The sequence below is a fragment of the Castor canadensis genome, chromosome 11 (assembly GCF_047511655.1).
Source record: "Castor canadensis chromosome 11, mCasCan1.hap1v2, whole genome shotgun sequence".
Taxonomy (NCBI): domain Eukaryota; kingdom Metazoa; phylum Chordata; class Mammalia; order Rodentia; family Castoridae; genus Castor; species Castor canadensis.
In genome coordinates this window covers 25,311,974-25,335,762 of record NC_133396.1, presented here as the reverse complement: position 1 = coordinate 25,335,762, position 23,789 = coordinate 25,311,974, and the positions used below count along the sequence as shown (strand labels likewise).

General features: G+C 37.8%; 1 protein-coding gene across 5 annotated transcripts in view; it reads left to right on the top strand.

Annotated features, from left to right (window-relative positions):
• The first annotated feature begins 267 nt into the window (after positions 1 to 267).
• Positions 268 to 23,789, top strand: part of Skap1 (src kinase associated phosphoprotein 1) — a 288,040-nt gene continuing 264,518 nt past the window's right edge. For all 5 annotated transcript variants that reach the window (XR_012438612.1, XM_074045942.1, XM_074045941.1 and 2 more), the window contains exons 1-2: positions 268 to 419; positions 23,193 to 23,298. Coding sequence is in view for 4 of the 5 variants with exons in the window: in XM_074045942.1 (XP_073902043.1) it covers positions 374 to 419; positions 23,193 to 23,298 (152 nt within the window). In the remaining variant the exon portion in view is untranslated. The remainder of the gene's footprint in view (positions 420 to 23,192; positions 23,299 to 23,789) is intronic.

Sequence of the window (23,789 nt, the reverse complement as noted above, 5' to 3'; positions counted from 1 at the left end):
AGAGGGGCACGCCTTGGCCTTGCACGGAGGGCCGCTCTATGTGCCCCGACCTTTCCACCTCCTGGGCCTTGTGTGGGTGCAGCCTGCACCCGCGTCCAGGTGCCCCGCGTCCCCTGGCCCCTCTTCGCCCTTGGCGCCGGCAGCCCCCTGGCCCGCCGCGTCCCTGCCCCTTGCGCCCCCCGGTGCGCGCCCCCGCGTGCCCCCCGGCCCGCTGCGCGCGCCGCTTCCTGAGCGCGCCCGGCCCGCGGCCCCGCCCTTCGGCAGCTGCAGAGGTACAGGTGCCTCGCGCAGCCCGCCTCCCGCCATCAGCCGCCATCCAGCGCCCCACGTCCCTCTCCCGCCACCCGCTGCGGCTTTCCTCCCGGCCGGCCAAATGCAGGCCGCTGTCCTCCCTGAGGAGATCCGTTGGCTCCTGGAAGGTAACGCCCTCGCCCAGCCCCAGGTCCCTCGCCCCGACTCCTCCGGAGGTCCCTCCAGGGCTGGGCTGAAGGCAGGAGGAGACACCAGGGCCTCCGAAGGCCAGAATGTCTTTCCAGCTCCTTCATTCACCTTCTTCCAGAACCTCGAGGCTTCTAGAGTCCAGAGCCCCCTCCCCCACCACACACACCACGTCTGCCTTCCATCCTCCCACTCCAGAGTCCCTGTCACTCCTTTGAGTCCCACACTTTCTTTTTCCTCTAGGTGTCTCCACCTCTCCAAGTCACCTCCCAGGTCACTAAGCTCCTCAAGGCTAAGTTCCTGGTCTCTCTTGCCACCTTGCCTGGTCTTCAACCTGTGCCTTTCTCCCTAGGGCTCTCCTGATGTCTGTAGAGTTTCTCCCTCTTCCTCCCTCCCCAGCCCTGACCTCCTCTCAGCCCACAGAAGACCTGCACATTCCTGCGCAGAGATCCCCGAGGCCCCCAAGGGGACTGTAGGGGGACTCACAGGTGTGGGCCAAGCCTGGTGGCTACTGACTTCTTGTCATTGAGGAAACCCCTGGCTTCCCTTTACCAGCCTGCAGACTTCTAGGGCTGTCATTATGCGACCCAAGGAAAAGTTGCATTCCTTTCCTTTCTAGAAGTATCTACCTTGTGATGGTTTCACCTCCAAATCTAGAGTCTAAGCAGTCCTTTAAAGGGTCAAGGCCGCACTCTCCAACACTCAATACATACTTCTAACTCTCCATACACTTCCCTGATGGGCAGTATCATCTGTCTGACTCACAGAGCCAAAGTCATTTTTCCTTGCTTTCCTACAACTGGCCTTCCAAGGGAGAATGGAGGCCTGGTATCTGCAGTTCCATAAGGGTCCCAAGAGGAACTGTTCAGAATTAAGCCTTTTGGCATCTTAGTGACACATTTGACACATATTTAACAGATGGCCTGCTTTGGGCAGGTCCAACTTTTGGCAAGCTGTATTTTTTTTTGGTTTCCCTCGATTTAATTGGTTTTATATCTCCATTACCTTGTTATCTTGGTATAAATGCCTCCTAATCAAATATTTGGCAAGTCCTTTTGGTTTCTGTTTGTAGCACTGTTTCCATTCTGGATTGCTTCTCTGTAAGAGCTGTCACTAGGTATTTCTTTTAAGATGAAGTTTCCAAAATCTATTTTGCCTGTGACCCCACCCTAGTAAACTTTAGGAGTAAAAATTTGTTTGGAGGAGAAAAGAACATTCTCTGGGTGTAAGGAGGAGCAAATCCAGCCTTTTCCCAATGCTGTTGGTTTAGTATTAGTCTTGTGAAGCCAGGTTGAACTTGTCTTTGGTTTCCAGGAGAGGAGGAACTGTGGCAAAAAGTTCAGTCCTCCTCTTGCATTCAAAGACATAAAGTAATTATTTTATTGGTGTCTGTCATTTGAAGAGAGGAAACCTATTTTACAAGCTTGTTACATGATACTTCAGTTTTGTGTGCAGCCTTGGTAGGAAACGCCTTTTTATTTTCAGAAGCTTGCAATGAAATCCACTCCTTCCCTATTTTTGATGTGCATTTCTTTATTGTTCAAAACTGACACCTTGGTAAACAACTCATTTCTGCACCTGCCACCTTCCTTTAGCTTAGATTATTTTCTTGTTAGCTGACTGTTTTTAATTGAAGTCTTCAGATCTCCTTCTAAAGCAGAACCTTTGTTTGCTGACAAGTAAAGCAGGGTATGAATGGAGATTAATTGCATGTCACATACTTCTGTATCAAGCTTGCTGTGTCTCTACAGTCTGTGCTGGTGATCAGGTCTTTAGAATATACAGAGGAGTCTGAGGTTAAATTTTAAGGAGCTTCGTTGGTTAATGTATTTCTTTGAGGCTTTTTTTTTTTCAAAGTTTGCAATTATAATCTTGAATCTGAAATAGAGAAAAATGTTAAATGTGATTCAATCAATGATTCTATTGAAAAATGGTTGAAGAGTCTGTTTTGGAAAGGTTTGTGTAATAATAGCAACGTATTGGTTATAGTTTTTATTTTTTATGGAGAACAGTCTCTAATGTAGACCAGTAGAATTATTCATTGTGTTGCAAATAATTTGTAGATATTAGAAACCCAAAATGGCCATCAATTTGTCGTCTGTTGCTGTTTACTTGTCTCCCCTGCCACATACTTTTTAAGGTTAACTGTTGACAATTAGGAAATATGTGGGTCCTGATCTGTATATAGTCACTCAGTGGGAGGGAGTCACAGGATGTGAGAGCTGCCACATGGCCATGGGGGTGGAGTTTCCACAATGAATTACTACTTTCATAAACCAAGGCATAAGCATTTGCACAGTGATTTAACGCTGGCCATCACAGCCATAACTTAAGCATTTACTTATTTATAACTACACGAGCATAAGTGACGGGTGGGTTTTTTTTTGACATAATGTGTGTGGTTTTAAAAATAAAATATGCAAAGCATTATGAAAGGTTTATACCAAAATTTGGCATAATGAAGAAATTCTGAAGTTCTACAATTAATTTCGTTTAAATATAACATTTAAACATTTAAAAATACCTCATTTAACACAGAAATCCCATGTGTAGGAATCTGTTACAGAAATGAAAGGACACAAAGTATATGCATAAGAGTTTATCTCACATGTTCATGAGCTGGAAAAGGCGGGGTGATAGTTGAATGAATTATGGGACACCCATCTTATGGAATAATTTGTGCCCATTAAAAAGACAGAATGGATCTATCTATCTATCATCTATCTTGAGTTGGAAAGTGTCCATGGCAGGTTTTTAAGATTGAAAAGACAAAATGCACAATAGTATATATAATACCCCATTTTTTGTTTGAAAACAAAGGCAAAACCCCCAAAAGTTACATACATTATATATGTTTGTATAAAACAATGTAGACCTAGCTGTTAACATTGGTTTCCTTGGGAGGAAAATAAGTTTGTTTGTTTGTTTGTTTTGGGGGGGATGTCATTAATTATTTCATACACCTTTATGTTGTTGAATTGTGACAATGACTATGTATTACTTTCATAATCAGGAAAGAACAACTAGTAAGGTTATTTAAATGAAAAAGGAACAAACAAAAGACAAACAGGAGCTCAGAGGTGAGAGTGCTAAAGGGATATTAACTGTGGTTATGGTTATGTTTTTCTCTGTTTAGCCTTGAGGGGTGCGGGAGCTGAGAATTAAAAAACAATTGGCAAATAAAACAATGAGAGGTTTCTAGAGTAATTCAGGCAACAGCTTCTTCAGATTGACTGTCAAACTTATATAGAAATAGAAGCAAGTTACATATCAGCCAATAAGTACCTTATAGATAAGTAAAACAAAGGGCGTCTTCTGCTTTGTTGAAAGAGGAGGAAATATTTAGATCTGTTTTCAAATAATCAGGCTTCAGAAGTAGAAGTTATCTTTTTGTTTTTGTTTTCTGATAACCATGCTGAAAACAAAAACAATGGCAGTTTGCTAATCTTTGTTCCACAGACAGAAGCATAATCACTCTCTTCTTCCTGGTCTTTCTAGTCTTGTTTTTTTTTTTCCTAAGAGAAGCAAAGGAGGCAAGTATGAAGGATTGGAATAGCTGTTTCTTTAGTTTACAGTGTGTCCTGTATGATGGAATGTGACCTGCTGACTTTACTCTGATAGCTGATAGATCCCAACTGCCTACCTAGTACCGAAATCCTGCTTGGAATATGGATTTAAGCCAAAATGTCATCTACAAGCTAGCTGCATGTGGTCACCAGTGCTGTGCTAACATGGATTCTGATATGCCTATGGTTACTTATTTTTAAACTTCCTTGCAAAGAAGCAGTCATTAATCATTTCCTTCCAGATTGTTCTCCAGATTTGTATTGGTGGATGCAACCGACCATAAAATCCTTTTCGGTATAGTAAAACTCCAGCTATGGGGGACTTGCTAGGAGTGAGTTGCTCTGATCTTCTGTAGGTAGCTAAGATCTTCCGTAGGTACTCTAACTTTTTATTAATAACATTTGTGATCATCTCTTTTTAAAAATGCATTAAGAACGTCTTACTTCTTAAGTCATTGTCTGTTAACAGACTTCTTTGTTATTTAACAGTGCTTCTTTGAGCACTTTTTAACTCAGAGTTGTTACAGTAAATATCAATTGTCAGGCTTTACAGAGTTATATGGAGTTGTTTAGTGATATTTCTGCAATAGTTGCCCCTGGATTGCTTTGTGACTGTCTGTCTGCTTTATTTATTTATTTGTGTATTTATTTGGTGCTGGGATTGAATATAGGGTCTCATGCATGCTAAACATGTGACATACCACTGAGTTATATCCCAGTCTGCTTTTAAACTCAGGGCTTTACACTTGCTAGGCAGGTGCTCTATCAATTGAGCCATACCTCTAACCCTTTTTGCTCTGATTATTTTTCAGGTAGGATCTGTCATTTATGCCCAGTCCTGCCTGAACCAAAATCCTCCTCTGTATGTTTCCTGCATATCTGAGATAACAGGCATACACCACTGCACCCAGCTATGGGTTGAGATGGGGTCTTGTGTTCTGTTTGCCTGGGCTGGCCTTGACCTGTGATCAGCCTGATCTCAGCCTCTCAAGTAGCTAGGATTACAGGTGTGAGTTGTCACCCTGGCAGTTTTGTAACATGTTGTTAGAGCAGCCTGAAGGGACTTAAATAATCATTAAAAATTTTCCTCTTTAGGTGATTTAGAAATTATGCATCCTATTTTTATTCCTCTCATATTTTTACCCTGATGGGTTAAAAAATAATCAGAACCATGTCCCTCTATTTAACAATATTAGTAATGAACTAGCACCTTTTGGCTCTTCCCTTCAGAGTGAAATGTGAACATGCCATTAAGAGATTTTAGACTCAGGGAATTATTAATGTTCTATGTATATAATATTATAAGAATTTTTTATGTTTGCACAATATTTTAAAACCATAGTTATAGTAATGTTTTTTTCATCCTTGATGTTTATTTTATCTCAGATATTTAGACTATACTGTCCAACATAGTAGCTACTAGCTATGTGTATGTGGTTATCTAGATTTAAATTTACTTGAGATAAAATAAAACAAACAAAATTAGCTTTTTAGTTACACTAGCTAAATTTCACCTGTTTGGTAGCTGTAGTGGCCACTATATTGGGCGGTGCATGAAGTTCTTGACTGTAATAATCTAAACTAGAATGAATGAATTTCTTAGGAAGGAACTTCAATAATATACTTTCTTCTTCTTCTTCTTCTTCTTCTTCTTCTTCTTCTTCTTCTTCTTCTTCTTCTTCTTCTTCTTCTTCTTTTGGTGGTACTGGGGGTTGAACTCAGATCCTTACATTTGCTTAGCAGCCCTCTACCACTTGAGCCACTTTTTTTTAATTTTGAGATATTTTTGAGATAGGATCTCCTAAACTCTTATTCTTGGGCTGGCTTTAAACCATGATCCTCCTGATTTCTGCCTCCTGGTTAGCTAGGATTACAGGCATGAGCCATCAGCATCTAGCTGATGATAAACTTTCTAAGCCCTGTATGTCTGAGAATGTGTCTCTCTCATTTCATATAAACTTAGCTGTGGCCATGAAATTCTAGGGTTTCACTCTTCCCCTTCATTTCTTTTCACCCCAACTCAGCCTCTACAAGCTGTCTCATCTTTAGTTTTATGGAGGAAAAGTCTAATGCCAACCTGATAGATTTCTTTTATAACCCTCTCCTCCCAACCCTTTCCTGGATGTTTATAGACTTTTCTTTTGGCTCTCAACAATGTTAATGGGTTGTTCCAGGATCTTAGACTAAATAATTTTGCCTGGTACGTGGTGAGCCCTCTTGATCTATAGATTCCAGTCTCACTTTGACTTGGGAAAATTTTCTTCTATTATGTTTCTCCTCCATCTGTTTTATTGCCACACTTGGATTTGTATTATACATGCATCAGACTTCTGACCTACTCACTATTGTTTTAAACTCAGTTTCCATGCATTCACTCCTCCTCAATTATTGCTTCATTTTCATTACACCTGTGAAGTCCTGGTTTATACATGTAATAACTTTTTGGATGTTGAAAATGAGTGAGGAGTTTCTAAGCATTTTTGTTTCGTAGTAAGAGGTCTACTTTAGTGGCTGGAAGCCCCCATCTCTCCTCAACTTTCAGGTGTTCATCAGGGAGCTTGCTTCTCAAGGTCACCTTTCCCTCCACGCTCCCTACTTAATGCATGCTGTTTGTCCTGGGTTGTCTAGGTCTAAACCAACTGGGATTTACAACTGGAGTGGTGATTTTGTCCCTCAGGAGACTTTTGACAATGTCTGGAGAGTTTTGTTTGTCACTACTGAGGAAGGTACGATGGGTATCTAGTAGGCATGAGGCTAAGGATTGCTGCTGGAATACACAAGACAGCTCCTTACAACAAAGAATTGTTCAACAGCGCTGACGTTGAGAAACCCTGGCCTAGACATATCCTCTTCCCCAATTTCTACAAAGACCTACTCACATACAATCCCTGTGAATGTAGAAGATTCAGGGGGAGAGAGGAGGAGTATACACTGAGGCCATGCAGAGCATTTCGGCTGCAGCCTTCGGTACCCCTCTTCCCAGGCACCCTTCTGCCACCCTGTTATCAGAATACACTGTCTGGCCCTCCATTAGACACGGTTCTCAGACTTACGCTAGCTTCTTGCACTTTCTCCCTCTATCCTATATGGTACAAAATTAAAATAATTTTTTTCCTTGCTTTCACCAATTCCCACACACAACAAAACAAGTTATTTTCCCAAACAAAGACAGTTCTTTTCCTAAGAGGAATTCTAGCATCAGCTATTAAGATAATATTTTTACCTAATTTCATAAGTGTGATACTTAAACAATTTTTAATCATTTTAAATATAGGGAAAATAAGATAAGTTTTAAGTATTACCATCATCTGAGGATCTTAACATATTGACATAACTATCGTAGATCTAATTTTTTCACATTATAAGCCATTACACCCTACAGAAATCCTATAATTTCTGCAACATTTATTCACATTTATTTCCCCTGTGTGTCCAAGTTCACCGCTTGCTTTTCTAGTTTGTCAGTGCTGCATTGTGGCTTAGGTGATTATAACAGATGGCTTTTCAGGTTTGGAGTCTTTGAGTTCCACTGTCTGATTTTACTATAATTTTGCTATCCAGCTTTTACATGGAGCTGGTAAGATCCATGTAAGAGCCTGATCTTACCAGCTAAGCTGGTCTTAGCTTTCAGAGAGCAGACGTCTTCCTGAAGAGTAATGACTTTGATAAAAACAAGTTATGAATTATGTAAATTCCCACCTAGGGTCTTCTCCTAACTGTTGACATTCTAACATTAGTGTGTTATGGGAAAATAAAGTTCTTATTCACATAAAAGAAACTTTACTGAAATGTATCCAGTGGTACATACTGGATACTCACTTATACTTACTTAAGCCAAAGTGTAATAGATTTGGAATTAAGGTACCATGTATTATAAATCAAGTATGAGAAGTACACTATAGAAAATATCTTACTGTACTTTATTTTATTACTTTAAAACATTAAAATTTTGGGGGGGTACTGGATATTGATCAGCCTTGTATATTTTAGACAAGAGTGCTCTACCATTGAACTACATCCCGAATCTCTGTCTTTTTTTTTATTCATATTTGCATACAATGTTTGGGTCATTTCTCCCCCCTTTCCCCCAAGCCTCTGTCTCAATTGCATTTTAAGAAACCTTCTTAAAATTACACTTACTTAAAAATTTTTTTTTCCTGTCTAGTAATTTTTTTGTTGTTGTTTTGCTTTTTTTTTTTTTTTTGAGACATGGTCTAGTCAACTCAGGCTAGTTTTGAACTCTTGATCTTCCTGCTTTAGCCTCCTGAGCGCTGGGATTATAGGTATGTTCCACCACGTGTGGCTCTTTTCTTTTTTCTTTTTCTCTTTTGGCAATACTAGGGTTTGAACTTAGAGCTTTGTGCTTGCTAGCAAATGCCCTATACTTTAGCCATGGGCCCCCAGCCTTTTTTGTTTTAGCAATTTTTCCATTTAGGGTCTTGTGACTTTTGCCCGGGCTGGCCTCTGACTGAGATTCTTCCACTTATGCCTCCTTAGTAGTTGTAATTACAAGTGTGTGTCATCACACCTGGCTTTGTTTAGGGTCTCCCTAACTTTTAGCTTGGTCTGGCCTTGAACCTTGATCATTTCAATTTCTGCATCCAGCTAGGATTATAAGTGTGAGACACTGTGCCTGGCTACCCAGATCCTTTCTGAAAAAATTTTTGAGCCTTCAATCCTAACTTCCTTCTTCCCTTCTTTTCATTCATTTTTCTTCCTTCCTAGTATTTTATCAATTTATGATTTATGCACTATTTTTTTTTTTTTGCAATGCTGGAAATTGAACCAAGAACCTCATCCTAGGCAAGCCCTATACCTCTGAGTTTCACCTCAGTCCAAGTGAGTGCATTTGGGCTCATGCATTACAACTGGTTGATTTTAACATACACATACACCTGTCTGACCACCACCCAGACTAAGATATAGAAATTTCCATCATCCTAGAAAGTTTCCCTTACAGTCAGTACCCTTCCTCAGAGCTAATCGTTATTCTGACTTCTGTCATGATAGATCAGTTTTGCTGTTCTGAAACTTCATACAGTCAGCATGTACTCTTGGGTATCTACCTGTCCTTAACAGAATGTTTTTGAGATTTATTCATGTTTTGTGATTGGATCTATTCCGTTTTGCTAAGTAGTCTTCCTTTGTGTGTGACTATTCCAGTTTGTTTATGGATAGACATTAAGTTGTTTTCAGTTTGGGTTATTATGAATTCAGCTGCCGTGAGCATTCTTGCACAACTCATTTTATGGGTATAAACACCTCTTTTCTTTTGGATAGATATCTAACAGTGGAATTACTAGGCTATGGGAATGTGCAGGTTACACTCCAAATAATCTTCCGAAGTGATTCCAACTGTTTTACACTCTCACTAAACAGTGGTTGAGAGTTCCAGTTGCTCCATATCCTCACTAACACTTGGTATTGCAGTCTTTTTACAAAAATAGCTCATAGATATATTTTTATTGCACACTACTGACACAACATAGAAATACAGAGTATTTGATTTATTAACATAGCACTGCTGGAGACTTCTCCATGTGAATCAGTCAATTTATCTATCTGTCTACTTACCTATCTCTCTTGCTCTCTCTCTCTCTCCCCTTCTTCCCTCCTTTCCTCCCTCCCTCTCTCTCTCTCCTTCTCTTTGCTCTGTGTATTTAAACTGCTGCACAGTATTTCACAACTTATTTAGCTATTCTCCTTCTGATGGATGTTATGTTGTTTCTATACATTTTCCTATTTCCACAATGCTGTATGCTGTAGAGAATATCTCCATCCATACGTGTGTATATATATGTATATATATATATATATATATATATGTACGGATATATATATATATATATGTACGGATATATATATATATATTTATTTATTATTATTTTTTTTTTTGGCAGGACTGAGGTTTGAACACGGGGCTTCATGCTTGCTAGGCAGGCAGTCTACAACTTGAGCCACTCTGCCAGCCTCTCCATCTATACATCTTTGTATACATATGCAAATATTTCTATAGGATAAATTTTTAGACTCAAATGAAGACTGTAAAAGTGTTAATGCTGGATTCCTAGGCTGGCCACTAGTTAAAAGTACTCGCCATGTTTTGGTTTTGGGGTTTTGCTTTCTCTGTGTTTCGAGTATATAGGTATTTTCATCATTTCCTCTATAGGAGGCAGAAGGAGGTTTAAAAATATAAGCACCACATGATTCTTGGGTCAGGAGACAGAAACAATCAGCAGGTTGAAACTAACCACAAACAGAACAAGCTGACAATTTCTCTATTATATACTGACAACTCCTGCAAGTTTAAACAAAACTGGTAGGCTTGATTTTAGTCTTGTCAGCAAGTTTTACTTCTTAACAAAAGGTCAAAGTGTGTGCCTTAAGAGAGACAATTAGTTGCCAGACCAACAATTTAATATAAGTTTTAAAATAAGTTCTAAGCAAAGTAAAAGTCATTTTCCTCCACTATGGTACTTTTATTTAATTAATGTGAAAACAAATAAGACCAAGTTTCCATGAAGACTTCCACCAAGGGATCCAGAAAATTAAACACTAAAATTTTAGAGATTTGATTTTAGTTAATATTTAAAAGTGACTGCAGAAATTTTATTGGTCTGATAACTTCCATGTACCTGTGGATTACCCACTAGTTTGATTTCTTCAGACATTGTAAAACAGCAATGTGTGACTTAAAGGGATAGTTGTGAGACTTAATTAAATTGGTACAATACCAGATACTCTGGAATGAAACATTTCTTCTGTTTCCAAGGTGAAGATTGTTTTGCTTTAGCATTCAAGGTGTGTTAGGTATGGCAAGTTGGGAATGCATACCTGTTATTAGAAAGGATGGTCTTGGTTGCTGTTCACTCATGAAGTCATGTTTACATCATAGGGATGATATAAGCAGACCCTTATACTATGTCCAGCACCATCCCCACCGAGGGCCCTGGGATAGGCCCCAGGATGGGCCCCTGGAAGCCCCTCATCCTTCCGTTTTCTTTCTTCTCCTTCACAATCCCAGCAAACCTTTCTTACACTCTTCCTTTCTTGCAGGGTCCCCTCTCCATCCTGGAGGAGTGTCAACTGTCTCTAAGTTTTAACTGCTGCATAATGTTCAGAGTGAAGCATGTACAACATAAACCATTTTCCCCTTAACTAGAAAAGAATGCTAGCTATCACTAAAAACATGGTGAGACTGACATTTCATCCTGCTCTGAGAATTGTGTGTAAATCTATAAACATTATTTCCTAATGTTCACTTAGGTATTTTCTAATAGAAACAATGCTATCTATCTGTCTGACTGTCTTTCTGTCTATCTAGCTATCTATTTATAGATGTGTCCATCTCCTGGGCTCAAGCAATCCTCTTGCCTTAGCCTCCCAAATAGCTGGGACTAAAGACACTTTCCATGTGCCAGGTGTTTTAAGAAACAATGTTTTGATAAGAAAAGCAACTGCTTTTTTAGACTGATTCCCAGGCTATCCACCCCCCCAGCCCTGGTTTTTAGCAGTGTTGGGGACCAAACCCAGGGCCTTGCACATGCTAGGCAAGCACTCTATCATTGAGCTCCCACCCACCCAAATATTGATTGATTGATTGATTGTGTGTGTGTGTGTGTGTGTGTGTGTGTGTGTGTTGGGAATAGAACCTAGGGTCCACATGCTAAGCACAGACTCTACCACTGCACCATACCCCCAGCACTGTCCATTTTTAAAAACAACTCTGAGCATTGTAGCTGGAGGAGAGGACTACAGTCATAATATTTTGATGGGGGCTTATCTGCCAACTTGGGCCTCTAGAAATTTTTGTGCTGCTGAAGTGTGGGCTTCTCCCTCTTCCTTCCAGTGCTTGCTTCTTGTTGGTCAAGAACATACTCTTTACTTCACTCTAAGCTCTGATTGTGGGACTTGGATCTGGGGAATGACTCTACTGGGCAGGGCTGGAAAAGGGACAAGAGCAATGGGAGCCAGGTTGGGGTTCCAAGGATCAGGGACAAGAACATTTAGGGCAACAGATTGAAAGTGGGAAGGGGACGCCTACCTAGGGGACAGCTCCAATGCAGGGACCCCAAAGGAAGGGAAAACAGAATTTCCTTTCCTCAGGTCCCTCTCTTCTTTTCCTCTCCTACCATGTCACCTCCATCTCCAGCTTTCTCTTTAGAGTGTGACTGCCAACAGGCATGGGAAGTGCTATGATAAGAGGAAGGGGTTTAGGGACAGGGTGAGGAATGATGGCAGAGTCAGCAGAGGGTTGTTTAAGTGAAATGAGAATTAAATCAGAAATAACTGGAAAAGATGGGCATTTGTGTGATCTCACCTACTCAGACAATCATTCACACTTAGATAGTATTCACAAGTACTTTTTTCATGAAAAAGAGGGCCTGAAATACTGCCTAATGTTAAACATCATAGAATTAATTTGATGGATTTGTTGTAACCTGTGCTTTTTTGTCCAAAGACAAAAGTCTCAAATATTTTCTTGGGTATAATGCCAGTAGAGGCAGAAATTTATGCCATTCTTCTCAGAAATGTAAGTTCTGCTTTAGTAGTTCAAATACTTTTATAAAATATCCCCTCTAGGAACACTTTGATTGGTATTTGCTTGGTGGAATTGTTTTTGACACCATCCAGCCATTCATCTTGCCTGAAAAATAAAAGGTTGATTGAAGCAAACTTTTGAGTCTTAGAAACATATATCAACAAAAACATTTGCAATTTTTAGGAAACACTGACTTGAATATTTTTTTTTCAGTATGTTAGGAGCATTACTTAGAAAGAAGGAAGCCACATTTATTTTTCAGTCATTTGAAAAATGGTGGGCTGTAAGATGTCATTCTTCTCCAAATAAAATAACAGCCTTGTAAATGGACAAGGTCAGAGAATTTGGCAAACAGTCAGAAAACTTTCACCAGTCCACAAAACCTAGTGGTCTTGGTGCATCCTGTCAGGTCTGAATCTTTTTAGCTGACTTTAGATCCTATAGTAGGTATTTGACCTTACTATTCCACTAATGTCACACATGCCCTCTGTTCTCTTATCTTCCAGTCTTCTTTTCCTGATCTGAGTTCCTTGCACAGATGTCTATAAACTGCCTGGAAGCTGAAGGAGTTTTTGTTTTAGGACAGCTGTGAATTAGAATGGGAATATGCATCTTGTTTACCTTTTAAATATGAGGCTTAAATTATTATACATTGTGTAAGTATATGTAAATTAAATGTAAAGTTTTTAGTACAAAATGCCACGGATTGCAACAAGCTTACCTTCTAGATTAATTTTTTTTTTGCTACCTTCTCCCTTGTCTCTGACCTTCATGTTCTGCTCTCCAAGTTGAAATTCTTTCATTCTTGCCAACTCAATTGTGATCTCTCAGCCTGGACCTTTACACACCATGTTTCTTGTACATGCATCACTTCCCTTTTTTATAGCTAATATATCGCAGCTCATTTTAGTTATCTAAGTTGTATTCTTTGCTAGACTGTAAATGCTTAGGGTAGAGATTAGATCTATTTTGTTCACTTTTTCAGAGCTTAGCATGTAATAAGTATAAATATTTGGTGAAGGATAAATGCGTTTAGGCAGTGTGGCACTGGGTTGGGCATGTGTCTGATTTTCTCTTTTCTCCTTGGTATGAGGGCATGTTCTTCAGGGGGGCTTGTTCATGCCCCAGTTGTAGGCAACTGTGGGCAGACCCTGTGAGTGCCAGGTCCTTCGCAGAGTGAGTGCTGTGATGTCACTGTGAAGTCAGAAGTGCCTTGAGGACATTTTTTGAGCAGTTAGTGGTGCTTTTCTCCCTGAATGTTGCAGTTGCCAGGAGTCCAAGGCATCCTGATGTGGCAGGGCATGATGTTTACAGTAGAAGAGTTTGAGTTAGCAAAAGCTTGATCACTTCATAGAAAAACCCACCAGACAGAATGGTGAAATAAGACAGGTGATACATTAAGGAGTCTTTTAAAATCTTTTCCCTATTCATTGGTGAATAGTGTGTTCCAAGCAGGCTTGCTCAGGTTTCTTTGGGTTATACTCACAGGGAGAAGCATCACCTTCTAATTGGAAAAGCAAATGTGGTTTGTAATTTTCTTTCCTCAACGTCATTGTCAGGTTTTGGCATTGGGGTTTTGCTGGCTTCATAAAATGAGTTGGAAGGTGTATATAGTGCTAAAGATAGGCACTTCCACACAGTCTTTCTTTTTGACTTTTTGTTTTCTTGGTTATACACTTGTTTTTCTAGTAAGCTCATGGGGGTAGAGCAGATTTTTAAAAATCTGATGAGATAAATGAAAGAGGTTATCTTTGTGCTGTTTTAGTCCTCTGAGTAGATGCCGCTTGGAAGTGAAGGAAGGAATAATTAACGTGAGCTCCTGAAGTGTTTTGAAAGGAAGCCTTTCAAAAATTAATTTGAGGTGAAACTTAAAAGGTAAAGTCATAATGAAAACATTAACTTTTTTGTTCATTTATTCACATGTGCATACATTGTTTGGGTCATTTCTCCACCCTGCCCCCTACCCCCAAAATATTAACTTTTACTTAGTGACATAATAGGGGGATAATTATATCCTTTTAATTCCTTTTAAGTTTAAGTCCCGGTACTGCAAAAAAAAAAACCCTTAAGATTATATAATTTACCACTTTTTATTAATAAACTAAACATTACTAAATTTTACATTTTCAGATCTACATAAAAATTGAGCAGATAGTACAGAATTTCCCCATCCCTCCTCTTCCTTCCAGCTTTCCTTATTAACATTTTACATCAGTATGGTTTAGTGAGCAACACTGATGTATTTTTAACTAAAATCCATAGTTTATTTAGTTTCCCTGGTTTTACCTAATGCCCTTTGTCTGTTCCAGGACCCTACCCAGGACACCTCATTGGTGCCCAGGCTGACCTCAAATCATGATCCTCCAATCTTCACCTCCCAAGTAGGTTGGATTACAGGCTTGAGCCACCATGCCCAGGGAAACACTTTAAATATAAAATCACAGATAGGCTGAAAATAAAAGAATGGAAAATGATATAGTATACAAACAGCAAGCACAAGGAAGATGAAATGGCTATATTAATGTCAGACAAGAAAGTGAGTCTGATTACCAGAGAAAAAGAAGGCTATTTCATGACAATAAAGAGGCCAAGTCACCAGAAGAGATAGCAATTCTAAGTGAGTATGCACCTAATAACTGAGCTTCAAAGTGTTTGAAACAGACTCCAACAGAACTAAAGAGAGTCAAAGACATATCTATAATCACAGTTGGGGATTTTGCTACTCTCTCTTAGCTTCTAAGTCAACAACTAGACAAATAACTGCAGACAGAAAATCCAAACAACACTATCAACCATTTTGACCTAATTGACCTTCATAGACACTGCATCCAGCCACTGCAGGATACACATTTTGTTCAAGTGTACACAGAATGTCTGACAAGATATACCATACCTAGGGCATAAAGTTTCTCTCTCTTCATCTCTCAGTACTGGGAATCAAATCCAGGACCTTGTGCTTGCTAGGCAAGAAAGTGCTCTATCTACCATTGAGTTATACCCCTAACCCTATAAAGTCTTAATAAATGTTAAAAATATAACTTTGTGTACTTTATGTTTTCAGCCCATGAAGGAATTAAGTTAGAAATCAAATAACAGTAGGCTATCTAAAAGCCTTAAGAATTTGAAATACATAAATCAAGGGAGAAATATTCTCCTCTGAATATTTCAAATTGAATGATTATAAAATATATCAAAATTTTTAGGAAAAAGCAGCTAAATCCATGCTTTAAATGCGTATACTAGAGAAGAAAGGTTTAAAAGCTGATCTAAGATTTTTGCCTCAAGAAACTAGAAAAAGAAGAAATTAAAGTTCAAATAGGACAAAAAAAAAACCCATATAACTATCATATACTAACAAAAACATTTAAAAACTCAAATTTTCTATTGTTTTTAAAACTGCATCCTTCATTTTGTTAGGCTTGCTTCCAGCAAATCCACTGTGTTCTTTAACTTATCATAATTCATTTAGAGTTAATACTGGGTGTTTATTTATTTATAAGGGTTTCATTTATTTCCCTTCCCCCATCCTCTATGCTATTGTCATATATTTTGTATGTACATAATAAGTTATAATAAACTGTGTGGTGCAGTGTTAAAGTCTCTGTTTTACATGTCTGTTATCTTTTGAAGAAATGAAGAGAAAAGTGAATTTGAAGCATTAGCACTTCAATGCTCCTAGTCCTGTCTGATGTCAGTTCTCTTCAGCTACGTATAACTTCCTTTAGATATCCATTAGTGGAGGCTTCCTAGCAAAGCTTTCTCTCAGTGTTTGTTTATCTGAAAAAATGTCTTTATTCTGCGTTCATATTTTGATGGCTGCTGTCGCTGAATATAGTTCGGGGTTGATGGGGTCTTTTAATTTTTTTTTCTTTTCCTTTTGGTGCTTTAAATATGTCATTTTAGTGTCTTCTGGCCTCCATTATTTTTGGTGAAACTCAACTTTTGTTCTTATCATTGTTTTCTTGTATGTAAAGCGTAAATCTTCTTTGACTGCTTTGAAAATTTTCTTCTTATCTTTGATTTTCAGCAGTTTGACTGTAATGTGCCTATGTTTGGTTTCTCTATATTTAGTAAAATGCGGGGTTGGGGTGGGGCGGGGAGCGGAGAGTGAGCAAGCGAGCTGGGGGTTGAACCAACCCAGGGTCCCATGTACTCTACCACTGAGCTACACCCTGGCCTGTTTTTTTGTCAGCAATTGTCTCATTGAGATTTTCAAATTTATTTGCATGGCATTTTATTTTGTTTATATGACATTAATTTTGAAATAGTATTTTAGAGGGGAAAAATGATACCCACTATCACAAAACTTAAATTGTACCTAAGCACAAGTAAGAAACTTGAAATCATCTTTATCAAATATTGCATTATATTTGTAAAATTTTCTCCTTGTTTTTGTTCTTTTTATTATAAATTTTCTAAATTAGGATATATGTGTTATACTGGGGGGGGATTCATAGTAATAATTCCAGTTAAGCTTATATTGTACATTGGTTAGATCACCCCCATTGTCTCTCCCCCTAACCTCCTCCCAGCCCCACTTAAAGCAATTGCAAGAGGTTTTCTTTGTTCTATTTCATGTAAGTATATGAAGTCCATCCACCATATACCCTTCCCTTAATCTCCTTCATTCACCCTCCCCCTCTCACTAGTACCCCCCCATACTGTTCCTTTTTTATAGTCCTGTCTTTCATTATTGATATTTAAGTTGATGCTCAAAGGGATGTCTCAATGTATCCCCCCTGTGGATATATTTTACTTTGGCCCATTCAACCTCTTCCATTATTCTCCCTTAAAGGGTTACCTTCCACCCCCTATTTTTCAACAGCTTTCAATGCACATCCTTATACCTTCTATCTTCACAGATGTTTTTATGATATTGCTGATGCTCTGTCATTCTCTTTTCCTCTCCCTCCTTCCCTGAGTTCCATAGACTATTACAAACATTTCTACATAAGAGTTTGTATATGAACATGCTTGTTTTTGTGTATGTTTATCTTTTGGGTCTATCTTCCATGTATGAGAGAAAACAGGCGCCATTTTGCTTACCATTTGAGTATTTGTGCTTTCCTTTTTTCTTTATTACATTTGGTAATGGTTTATCAATTTGTTGGATTTCCCCATCACCTCTGAAAAATCCCAGCTCTTATATTTGTTTAGCTTTCATATATTTTTCTCTCTATTTTTAAGGTTAGTGTTTTTTTAACCACTTAGTTATGCAATGGAGTCTTTTTTAAAAAATAAAATGTTATGTGAAATGCCAGGGTAAAAAAAAAAAAAAAGTCAAGCACTTGTTTTTGTTTTCTGTTTCTCTCTCTCTTTTTCAATTGTTGGGCTGGGGGTACATTGTGGCATTTACAAAAGCTCTTACAACATGTCAAATATATCGTAGTTGAATTCACCCCCTCCTCCATTCTCCTTTATACCCCCTCCCTCCATTCCTGGAGTAGTTTCAACAGGTCTCATTTTTCCATTTCCATACTTGTATACGTAGTATTTATACTATATTCACCCTCCTACACCCTTTCCCTACATCCTCTCCCCTCCCACTGGTACCATCCTGCTCCCCAACCCCCAGAAAGCCAGGCACTTGTGATTAAAGCAAAGAGGAATGACAAGAAGGGTGTCTTCTGGAGCCTACGCCCTTGCCTGCCCCACTTTCTCTTTCGTATCAGAGGCTTATGACTCCAGAGAGCACAGTTAGAAAACCATGTTCTGAGTAATTAATTTCTGCTTTTATCTCTACTGTTTCATTTCTCTGTTTCCCATAGGCTTATTTTATTATTCTTTCCTGATTTCTTGAGTTTGGTGCTTATTGCAATTGTTTTCATTCTTTCTTGTTTAATATTGAAAATATTCAGGTTTGTGAATTTGTCACTGCATAATGCTAGTTATATTATATTATACTATTTTATAAAGGCTGTTTTCTCATTAGGTGGCAGTTATAATTTTTGAATTTCTCTTTGACCCAGGATAAGTGTAAGAGTTTATATTTTCAATGTCTATGTATGAAGGAATCTATTTAGTTTTTAATATATTCTGTTTTTATTTAATTGTGGCCACAAAATAAGATGTCTGAGTTTTATCATTATTATTATTGATTTTTTGAGACAGGGTCTTGCTCTGTGGTCCAGGCTGGCTTCAAACTTGCAGTCTTCTGCCTCAGCCTCCAGAGTGCTGGCATTATAGGCCTGTACCTACATACTTGGCTGAGTTTTAAAGAAATTATTGATGTATCTTTGTAATCCATTGTTTAATCAATTTTTGTAAAATTTCCATAGCTGTTGCTATATGACGAGGTCTAGCTTCTCTCTGCTGTCACTGTTAATCATATTTATTTCAGACCTCTGTATCTGCACTGTGCAAAGTAGTAGCCATTCTCCACATGTGACTCTTGAGCATTTGAAATGGGATTAGTCTGAACTGAGATGTGAGCTTTGAAAACTTAATACAAAAAAGCAAAATATCCCATTATATTTTTATATTGATTACATATTTCAGATCTATTATATTAAATAAATAAATAAATATCATTAAAATTAATTTCATCTCCTTTTTGGTACTTTTAAATTTTCTCATTAATTACTTGCCATCTGTTCCTACTGAATAGACTTTATCATTATAGTGCTTATTTTTGTTTACTCAATTTGTTAAAGGCTAGAAGTGGCATTGGAATTATTTTCATCAGCAATTTCTGCTTGTATTTCTCACAGTTTTCACTGTACTTTTTTTGGTATTATGCTATTTAGTACATAGGCTATTTCTATTGAATATTATACTTTGTTTCAAAAAATGACTCTTTGGCCTATTTTAAGTTTTTCCTTGAATTCTACTTTGATATGAATTATTACTATTCTTGCTTTGAAAAGAATTTGCCTGGATATTTTACATACTTCTTTTCATTTCAGTTTCATTTTATGTGGATCTTTTAAATAGCAATTAAACTCATTTAATTTTAAAAAGTATAAAATTCTTTGTTTTACCGTAGGAGTTTAACTTTTTTTTTTTTTTTTTTTGGTACTGGGTCTTGAATTCAGGGCCTACACCTTGAGCCACTCCACCAGTCCTTTTTTGTGTTGGGTTTTTTTGAGATAGAGTCTCATGAACTATTTGGCCAGGGATGGCTTTGAACCATGATCCTCCTGATCTCTGTCTCCTGAGTAGCTAGGATTACAGGCGTGAGCCACCAGCACCCAGCTAACTTTTTACAATATTATCGCCAGTGATATGTTGTCTTATTAGTTCCACTTTTATGCCACATTGTTCTTTTTTTTTTTTACATTTTTACATACTACATGCAAAACCTTCAGTTCAATCTTTGTTATATTCATGTTCTGAAAAATCGTAGTTGTAAGGGCTAATCTTGATTGCCAACCTGATTGGCAATGTCTACCTAATGCTCCACCAGTCTCCTTTAATCCAAAATGTATGCCTGTTTTTTTCTGAGCGTTCTGTGTATGTTAGCTCTTATGTTGGGGCCTGTGATCTGTGTTGAGTTGATTTTTGCATAGTGTATGAGGTAGAGGTTCAACTTCATTCTTTTGCATATGAATATTCAGTTGCCCCAGCATCATCTGTTGAGAAAACTACTCTTTTTTCACTGAATTGTCTTAGCACTTTTTTTTCTTTTTTAAGTATTGGGGAATGAAATGAAGGTCTCATGTGTGCTAGAGAAGGGCTCTGCCACCAAGTTACTTCCTTAGCCCCTTCTATTTTGAGGCAGGGTCTTGATAACTTGCCATGGCTGACCTTGCACTTGTGATCCTGGTCAGCCTCTGGAGTAGCTTGGATCACAGATGTAGGCCACTGTGCTCAGCTAGTCTTAGCACTCCTGCCAAAAGTTGAGCACAAGTGTGCCAGTTTCTTCCTGAATTTTCAGTTCTATTCCTTTGATCTATATGTTTATCCTTGTGCTAGTAGCATAGTGTCTGGAGTGCTGTAAGTTTTTCAGGCAGGCATACTACCACCTGAGCCACATCTCCATCCCCTGCTGTAAGTTTTTAAATCAAAAAGTGTGAATCCTTTAAATTTGTTTTTCCTTTTTCAGTATGGCTATTCTGTGTCCTTTGAATTTCCAAATGAATTTTATGAATTTCTGAAAAAAAAGCTAGCCAGGGTTTTGAAAAGGACTGGGTTAAACCTTTAGAGCAATTTGAGGAGCATTGATATGTTAACATATTTAGTCTTCCAATCCATGAACATAGGCTGTCTTTCCATTCATTTAGGTCTTTAATTTATTTTTCTTTTTGAGATAGGTCTTATTATATGGCCCAGAGTGGCCTGGCACTTGAGATCCTCCTGCCTCAGCCTCCCAAGTACTGGGATCACAGTTGTGCACAACCACACCCATCAGGTCTTTTTAATTTCTTAAATGATGTTTTGTACTTTTCATTGTTTAAGTTTTGTACTTCTTTTGTTAAATTTTTTATTGTTGTTCTTCAAAACATGGTCTTGTTGTGTAGCCCAGGGTGACCTTGAATTCTGACTATAGCCCTGATTGGCCTCAAACTTGTGCTCATGCCTGTGCCTCAGAGAGCTGGGATTACAAGTATGTACCACCATGCCCAGAAAATTTATCTTTAAGTTTAAATTATGTTTAATCCTATCTTGAATGGAATTTATTTAACTTTATTTTTAGTTTGTTCATTGCTATGATATAGAAATGTATTTGATTTTTGTACGTTGGTCTTGTACCCTACAAACTTGCTGAACTCTTAGTAATTCTAAAAGATTTTTAGTGGATTTCTTAGGGTTTTCGATGTACAAGATCAAGTTGTTTGAAAATAGAGATAGTTTTACTTCTTTTTGATGTGGATTTTTTTTTTTACTTCATTTTCTTGTTTAATTGCCTTGGCTAGCATCACTAGTACAATGTTTAGTAGAAATAATGAGAGCAGACATCCTTGTCTTATTCTTGATTTTAGGAACAGGGTAAAGCATTCAGTCTTTCATCACTAAGCACAATGTGAATTATGGGTTTTTTGTTTGTTTATGGTGTTGTGTATGAAACCCAGAGCCTCACACATGGTAAGTATACACTCTACCACTGAGCTACACCTTCGGCCCTTAGGTGTTTTTATCAAGCTGAGGAAGCTCTCTTAAATTCTTAGTTTATTGAGTGTTTTTTTTTTTTATTATGAAGGGCCGTTGAATTTTGTCAAATGCTTTTTCTGTGTCCATTGAGATGTGTTTTTTTGTCCTTTATTCTATTAACATGACATATTGCATTGAGTCTCTGATGCCATTTGTTTTTACCTTTTAATTCAATGTACCATTTTTTAGTTCTTCAGCATTCAAAGGTCCCTGGAGGAATCCATTAAATGACATGTGTAGTAGATGCAATGCGGGGCTTAGATGTTGATGGTGGTTCTATGTGACAATTTCTATTTCCAGAGCTTTGTATTTCATCATTTTATCAAAAGTCCTAGAGATGGTTATCTAGTATTTTTTGTTTGGTATTATTATTATTATTTGTGGTACTGGGGTTTGAACTCAGGGCCTCATGCTTGCTAGGCAAGTGCTCTATCACTTGAGCCACTCCAATAGCCTTTTTTGGGGGTGGGTATTTTCAAGATAGGGTCTCACAAACTATTTGCCTGGGGCTGACTTCAAACTATGATCCTTCTGATCTCTGCCTCCTGAGTAGCTAGTATTATAGGCATGAGTCATTAGAGCTTGGCTGTTTCGTACTATTGAATGGTGTGAATGTAAAAGAAACTTTTTAAATGTTTAATGTAACCCAACTTTATAAGTTCACAGCATTATTTTGATAGTATATATGATACAGTTTCATACTATAGGCACAACTTCTGGAGGCAGAAAAATTTAACTATATTAATTATGTGTTTTTTAGGGATGGTAAACATTTTGTTCAGAATAAAGTGTATAGCTAGTATTTCTGGCAATTATAATAATTACCAATATGTTTTGTCATTGGAATTTGTATATCCCCCATAATTTCTTCCTTCAGCATAACATGATTTGTTTCATACTGTGTATTTCCATCACATCCCTATTTTATACTGTATGTTCACATTAACTGCAGTTTCCTTCTTTGGACACATTTTTTTTTTCCATTTGGTTTCCTTCACTTGGTTGCATTGTCATTTTCATTGATGATGCATCTGTTAAGTAATGTTTCTCCTTTGAACGCCTGACCTTTTCCTTCTTGATTTTGCAGTTCAGCTCTATTTATTTCAGCTCTAATCGTTGGTATTTCTTTTCTAGTTCCTATGGTCTGTGACCTTATTTGTAATATTTATATCTTTGTGAAATTGTCAGTCCATCCTTTACCATCAGTGATAATTAAATATGTATTTCTTTAAAGTGTTCTAGAAAGGTTATTTCATGTGGTTAATACATACACTAGCTTTCCAAATTCATAGCAAGGTTTTGGATTTTTAGAACATGGCACTTATAAACATACACAAAATTTAGTTATTCTTTATTATGGTGAGGGATACATAATATACAATTCACCATCAACTATTAATCAGCATACAGCTCGGTGGCTTTACATATACATTTACATTCTTCTCCAACTATAAATTTTTTAAAAAGAAAACAATAGTCATTTCTTAATCCCTCAGATTGCCCTCTTTCTCCCTTATCCTCTCTTCTGTTGACCACCACTTTCTCTTTTCTTTCAGATACTGAAGATTTCCTGGCAGAAGGTTTGCGGAATGAGAGCCTCAGTCCTGGTGTGAGGGACCACAGAGACTACATTCTACGGGGCTTTCAGCAACTCAAGGCTAGGTTTGTATAAACTGGTTTCATGATGCTCCTTTCTAAGCTTTAAACCAATTTACAATCAGTAGACTCTACTTTAGTAGTGTATAAACTAAGAAAGTAAGACACATTTGTCATCATTCTTTATACTTAAATTGAATTGGAGGTAGGCAGCCAGCATAGTGTAATTTATCAATAAAAATGTTTTGATAATTATGCATCTCAAGATAATTATTCTGCATATAGCTTTGGAATTTTATGTTGGCCTTTATTAATAACAACAAAAAATGATGAAAACTAAACATCTTTGCTTGCCCAAATTTCTAAAAGGAAGGTGTTAGGCAGCGTAAGATAATTTTCATTATGTCTTTGGTGCTGATTTTACTGAAGAAAGCTGAAACTTGATATATCCAGTTCATCCTCTGATCATATTGGAATGTCTTCATCTCAGACTGGGTTTTCAAAATAAGAGGCCACATTTCAGAATGTGTGCATCTGATAGGTACATATACTTGGTT